Source organism: Salvia miltiorrhiza, chromosome 7 (genome assembly GCF_028751815.1).
Source record: "Salvia miltiorrhiza cultivar Shanhuang (shh) chromosome 7, IMPLAD_Smil_shh, whole genome shotgun sequence".
NCBI classification, from domain to species: Eukaryota; Viridiplantae; Streptophyta; class Magnoliopsida; order Lamiales; family Lamiaceae; genus Salvia; species Salvia miltiorrhiza.
The window spans coordinates 10,609,175-10,616,226 of NC_080393.1; the positions used below are offsets into that span (position 1 = coordinate 10,609,175).

Here is a 7,052-nt window from a genome sequence, read left to right on the forward strand (position 1 = left end):
ATAAAAGTAGTTACAATTACAAATAGCATCTATAACTTATTAAAAGATGCTAAATAAAATAAGTATAAATATGATTAATTGAATAGAAGATGTGCAGGCATTAGGTCTAATTCAGAAACGATTCGTTACCAATGGCCATATTCAAACCCTTAATACCACTCTTAATTAATTACACTATAATTCTTCATAACTCCAGAAAACAACCACATCCCAATACTGATTTTCTGCACTACAAAAAGGCAGAGATTCCTCCCCAAATCAACCAAAATAATACCAATAAATTAAAAAAAAAAAAAAAAAAAAAACCCGCTGAATATCGCCCATAACTCGTCCCCTTCAGCAAGAAGCAGCCATCAAGATTTCACTGCTTTAATTTGGTAAGTGCTTTTATTGAGGGTGGACGTACAACGTGACAGTTTCAAAAAAGAAAAGAAAAAAGCATTAAATTTTCAAGAATCAGAGACCCTTTTTTCTCCACCACCGATTTTTCTTATTTATTTGCGCCCTTTAAAAGCTTCGGAGAAAAGGCTACATAAAAGTTGAAAGTGATATGGGATGAGGGCACTGAGAGTTTTGTACAGATTCAACCAATTATAGAGATTTTTTTAATGGTTTCTGTAGACTTAACATTAAAAAGGGCCTGTGCATATATTAATGATAGTTTATAAAGATCAACATATAAGAGCCGTGTATTTTCTCTCATATATTGCGCACGTTGCTCCATGAAGCTTGAGAGAGAGAGATAGAGGAGAGAGAGGGAGTGAGATTCTATAGTTTTTGTGGGTTACTGGTTGGAGCAAGTGGAAATATTGAGTGGCTGTTTGAATTTTAAAAAGGTATGTTTATCTGTTTGAGTGACTTTTAAGGAACATTTGAGTTTTCTTTTTGTTTCATATTTTCCCACTTTTTCCATTGAATTTTGTAGTTGTGAGAGAAATGATTGCAGATGCATGAACATGAGCTTCCCATTGGTTGGATTTTCAAGCTTCAATATATGATTATTGCCTTCTTTTTAGGCAAACTTTTTTATTTTACACTGATTTTGTCTGTGTAATTTCTTGTTTGTATAAATTGTATGGCTGATGAAACTTTTCAAAAATAAAAAGTTTCAATTTTATTTTGAATTTATCATAATTACCATTTTAAAAATCGTTTCTTTCTGTGATGCCTTTTTGTCTTGTAATACAGTTCCTCACGAGGTTGTGTCAGAAAGGGAGGAAATTTTTTCAAAAATTAAATCACAAAGGCATAAACCGAAAAACCCAAGAAAAATAGATATAAAAATCCAATCTTTATCACTCTTTGCACTATTTTAAGTTTAAGGTTTTGATGCCATTTGTAAAAACTATTTTCCCCACACCTCTGCATTATGCTCTGCTTATAAGTCTCTACATGTAAAGATTCTAAGTGTCCCTCACATCTCACTCTCTCTCCCCTCTTTCTCTCTCTGAAAAAGCCACAATCTTTACACACATTCTGCCATCTTGTACAATTACATCGTCACAACATTGTATTCTCATACTCTATCTAAAATCTTGAAGCTAAAAAAGAAAAAAGAAAAAATGGGGAAAGCTACAAAGTGGTTGAAGGGCTTGCTTGGGATGAAGAAAGATAAAGACAACGTGGAAAGCAATTCAAATTGCGGCGATAATAAGAGAGAGAAGAAGCGGTGGAGCTTTGCCAAGTCCGGCAAGGATTCCGGCGGATTTAATCAGATTCCGGTGGATATTCCGGCGGCCGATTCGGCTTGGTTGAGATCCTACATTGGTGGCACGGACAAGGAGCAGAATAAGCACGCTATCGCCGTGGCGGCGGCAACGGCAGCCGCCGCCGATGCCGCCGTCGCCGCCGCACAGGCTGCCGTGGCGGTGGTCAGGCTGACCAGCCAGGGGAAGGGTGGCTTGTATACAGGTGGCAGAGAGCGATTGGCTGCTGTCAAGATTCAAACGGTGTTTAGAGGATTTTTGGTATGTGCCATTCAATTTTATTTTATTTTATATTTTTCAATTTGAATGTTCCAAAAAAATTTAGTTGGTTGATGGCTTTGTTTGCTAATGGTCTGAATTGATTTTGCTGTCCGCATTTTTGGATTAAAAAAAAAAAAATTAAATGTTGGAGAGAATATAATACAATGTTTATTTTACTTTTGCTGGTTTCTTGAAATATAAGCAAATTACAAACACTGTAATCGAACAGAATGTTTATGTGCTGTCCTATTCTGATTATTACATTTATTCGACTGCGATCTTCATCTATCATTGCTGCTGCTGCTGCAGCTCCAATTTGAAATTTGAATTTTCTTGCAGTTTGAATAATATTCTCCAAAATCAGATAAAGACTATTGCTATTTTTGTTACGGGCTGATATTATTTAGTAAAAGCTAAGGGCTTCCAAAATAACCCTATTACTTTTTGGAATAGATGTAAAGTGAAGTAAGAATCTTTTGTTATATTTTGGTCTGTTTCAATTGGATTTTTGTGTTTTGGTAATTTGATGTGTGAATTTGGTATTTTTATTAGGCCCGAAAAGCGTTACGGGCCTTAAAGGGGCTGGTGAAGTTGCAGGCCCTGGTTAGAGGCTACCTAGTGCGGAAACGTGCCGCTGCAACGCTTCATAGCATGCAAGCTCTATTCCGGGCCCAAGCGGCCGTCCGGTCTCAACGGGCCCGTCGTTCGATCAGCAATGATTATCGATACCAACTTGAAACACGAGGGAGAAAGCCCGTGGTACGAACGCAGACACAAATTTTTATTAAATATATATTCAATTGTTAATTGATTAAGGCTTCCCTTTTGGTGAACCTTTTTAGGACCGATTTGATGAAAACAGGAGTGAGTTTCATAGCAAAAGGGTGGTCTCAACTTCTTGTGACCCTTCCGTCAACACATTCGATGAGAGCCCGAAAATCGTTGAAATTGACACGTGTGGCCCGAAATCGAGGTCCCGGAGGATGAATGGGTGCATGTCCGAGTATGGTGATGACCACTACTACCAAGCAATTTCGTCGCCTCTCCCATGCCCGGGCCCAGCCCGTTTGTCGATCCCCGACTGCCGCCACCTACAAGATTTCGATTGGGGGTTCGTCACCGAGGACTACAAGTTCCCCACTGCCCAAAACACCCCAAGGTTTTCGTGCTCGGGCCGGGCCCATGTCCCGGTGACACCACCCAAGAGCGTGTGTGGGGATAGCTTCTTTAGGCCGTACTCAAACTGCCCCAACTACATGGTGAACACACAATCGTTTAGGGCGAAGCTGAGGTCGTACAGCGCCCCGAAGCAGAGGCCCGAATTGGGCCCGAAGAAACGGCTGTCGTTGAACGAGATCATGGCATCAAGAAGTAGCTTCAGTGCCGTTAGAATGCAGAGGTCATGCTCTCAAGTTCAAGAAGATTTTGAATTTTAGGATATGGATATTTATATGATATGCTAAAATTATGTTTCTTTTTGTTGCATCCGAGATTAGCTTTGTCTATAGACAAAATGGAGCCAGCATATAAAAGCTTTCTCTATATGCCTTTGTTTTCCTCATAGAATAGAACAGAATGCTTGTGTACATTCCTTGACAAAATTATGTTAAGCACCTTGCTTTAATTAATGAAATCACTCTCTTTTTTCTTTTCTTTACACTTAAACGTCGTGTTTCTTCACACTCCAAATTTCAAATTAACTTCAAATAATTATAATTGAAAATATGAGCTTACAGCCACAAAGTTAAATTGATTTGTCACATTCAATAAAATTCTCTTATTACTTTTATCAAGGTGAGAAAATCTTATACTAAGTACTATTTTGAAATGAACATGTTGATTGTTTCCCGCCCGTAGTTGTATTTATTTTATGATGTATAGTGTGAATATTGAAACTTCCTTCCATGTGACTTCGTCACAGGCACAATTTTCAATTACATGTTTGTTTTTGCAACATGACAGTTGCTCTTGGTAAATTAAATCTCTCTGAATTTATTCCATCCACAAATAGAAAGAATATTCTTCAGTTTGTACAAGAACGTTACAGATTTTGTTGCATTCTTTTATAATTTCGTGTTCTATTTTACTACAAGAATTAGGTCAAGTTGAAGTATAAACTATTTTGATTGTAACTTCTTTAAAATTTTAAAAGTTGTAGAGGAAAAGTGCTTGATTTAAACGATTCTTGAAAACTGTTATGGAAATGTCTGGTTGATCAATTATTTTGTGAATAAATTAGCTAGGCATGATATATGTTCATGTGTAACATATTTTATAGGTTGTAGACTTTAGATCAACTATTGTTTTTCTTCAAATGAAAATAGAAACATTGTTTAGCCCGATTTAAGAATCACGAATAAATCAGTATTTTGAATTGATACTATAGATTTATAAAACTTGGATCCATTTGCACTTTTATATACTCAAATTGCAAATCGTGTGAATATTTTGAATATTTATTGCATGGAATTTGGCATTCTCTGAAAAATTACTAACAAAGTATTTGTAGACTTTATAAATTTGGAAAACAGGTTACCAAATTAAGTATTTGTAGACTTCATATATAAGTTTGCAAATCAGGTTACCAAAATTAAGTATTTATAGACAACATAAATCTGCAACTAGGTTTCTATAGCAAGGGGAGGACTACTAATTAAGAGCACGCAAATTCCAAGGTTTTTTTTTTTTTATTAAAGCAATCAAATTTCTTTACTACTATGTTAGTATTTGTATCTAGTAATCCCTCTAAAAAAAGTAGTTTTGGTACCAACAAATTTAATTGCTATTTTAGAGGCAATCACATATTCACGTAATCACATTATCTCTTGCAGACGCGTTAATATTCGTTTTCAATATTTATTTAGGTCAGTGTACGTGCTAGTGTGCTAAATACACTACCAAAGTAATTATAAATTCATTTTTATATAACATTTATTAATTTTGTATGTCAATATTGTATACGTGATGATTCATGTGACACTACCACATCATTGATAGTTACAAATAACCATTTCCAAATTTAAATTGAAAAGTACTTTTGCCCATAATTTTGCAATTACAAATGTTCCAATGAGTCCAAAAGAAAATTTGATATCAAACAAGTGAGGGTAAATTTATAGTACCCCCAGTCTCATTGTACAATGATACTTTTTTTTTAATTTGTCCAATTTATAATAATATTTTCTAAAAATAGCATGTGGTACTTATTTATTCTACACACATAAAATAAGTGATTCATATATATATCCACTTTACACTTTTGACATTTTATTCTTAATCTTCGTGTCTATTTATTTTATGTAATTAGAGCATTCACATTGGTGTTACATGATAGTTTACTTTATGAGGGGGGGACCACATGGTATAAAGAAGCTGTATTGGTGTTACATGGTAGCCTACATGATAGTTTTAGTTTTGATTTTTCCATTTTTCATTTAAGTTAAATTTCATAAATTTAAATCACACAATTTACTTCAAATTTAAATTGCATTAATTTTGAAATCCTAAAAATTACATAAAACTTAATAAAATAAAAACAAATCTTACAAATAACTATTCTGGTCCCCGAGGTCCGAAACGTGTAGATTTGAGCAAGCAATTGTTTCTGCAACTCTATCTCCTCCATAATCGCGTGAGCTACACCATTGGATGAATCAGACGAAGAACCGTGGTCGGATTCCGCCATTGTTGGAAGAAAAAAGAAGAAAAGGCTTGAAAGGTGTAGATTGAAAGAGGAGAATTGTGGAGTGAAAGTGAGGAAGAAGGAGGAAGAGAGAATATAAAGAGAAGAAAAAATTTGAAAAAAAAAAAAATTGAACGGTCAAATTTGCACGCAAACCGAGGCAGTCAAAGCTGTCTTCAAATTCAAAAATTCAATTTTTTTTAATGGCGCGTGTTCACACGCGCCTTCCATCAACGGCAAAATGGGCTACACGTTAGAACGTGTAGCCCTCGTGTAGGCAAGGCCCGCATCGCCTTACACGATAGTTGCCTTACACGAGTAGGCCGCATCGTGTAAGCGATGCGGATGCTCTTATAAATGGAGTATTATTTAAGCTAGATAATTGTACTAAAAGCCTATGGAAATTACGTAATGCTTTCCTTTTCTTTAATCATAAATTCATAATGATGAAGGCTGTTTATATACAATGAAATAAAATGAGCTAAATTCTAATTAGTCTAATTATCTAATTCCATCCAAATTCATTGATCTCATTGACGGATAGTAACAAATATATGAAAATTAACATTTTAATTTGATTCCATCGCAAACATTACAGTTTTAATAGTATTAGAGATTGAACTCAAATCTTACAAATATTAGCTACTTTTTATCCAATTTACCATGTATGGCCCAAAAAGGGAGAAAGTAAAAAGGATACACTATTTATTGAACATGAAATCTAATTTGCAAGGCGAAAAGGCTAGATTCTACTTGGGTTATAAGCACTAAGGTACACGAGGCAGTTCGTGGAGTGGTCTCTAAGAAATACTGAAACCTCATTGGCTAGAATGTATTTATTAAAATCAATTTATTGGTTTGAAAAAATAGGTAATGATTAAGGTTTGATTTGTGGTGGGTTTGGTTTTACTATCTCTTGAAAATTGTGGGCTTGTAGTGCTTGCTTTCATCATATGAGATGAGAAGAAAATTCTTCCTTTTTGCTTTCTTGAAGTACTGTACCTGGTAAAACACATAACTGCGAGGCTGTTTTGGTAATTGTGCTGCTTTGACTGCATTAAGGAGTATGTCCTTTTTATACATCATCTTTGGATCTTTCTCTTCTTCCAAGTTGATAACCTTGTCTTTTTTGCATTTCTTTACCATTATTTTATTCCAAAATTACCCGCTTTCTTAAATCAAAACGCCCCATCGTAGAATTGTCTAAATGGATATCAGATTCTTGATAATTCAATAACCGAATCGAATCGTTCAGATTCAATTATTCAATAATCAAAAATTTTGAATATTAGTTCGAGTTCGGTTATCAATTTTTCAAAAATTTTGGGTATCGGTTAACCCGACCGAATAACCGACAAATATTTAATTAATAATTTATTATATATATTTTATAAATTAAAATT

The 7,052-nt window shown here is 34.8% G+C and overlaps 1 protein-coding gene across 1 annotated transcript; it reads left to right on the forward strand.

Moving 5' to 3' along the window:
* The first annotated feature begins 664 nt into the window (after nt 1-664).
* LOC130992527 (protein IQ-domain 26-like) lies at nt 665-3,613 on the forward strand. The gene is made up of 5 exons (XM_057917191.1): nt 665-836; nt 926-971; nt 1,542-1,967; nt 2,520-2,726; nt 2,810-3,613. The coding sequence occupies exons 2-5, from the start codon at nt 951-953 to the stop codon at nt 3,401-3,403; spliced, it is 1,248 nt and encodes a 415-aa protein (XP_057773174.1). The 5' UTR covers nt 665-836; nt 926-950; the 3' UTR covers nt 3,404-3,613.
* Nucleotides 3,614-7,052: the final 3,439 nt, after the last annotated feature.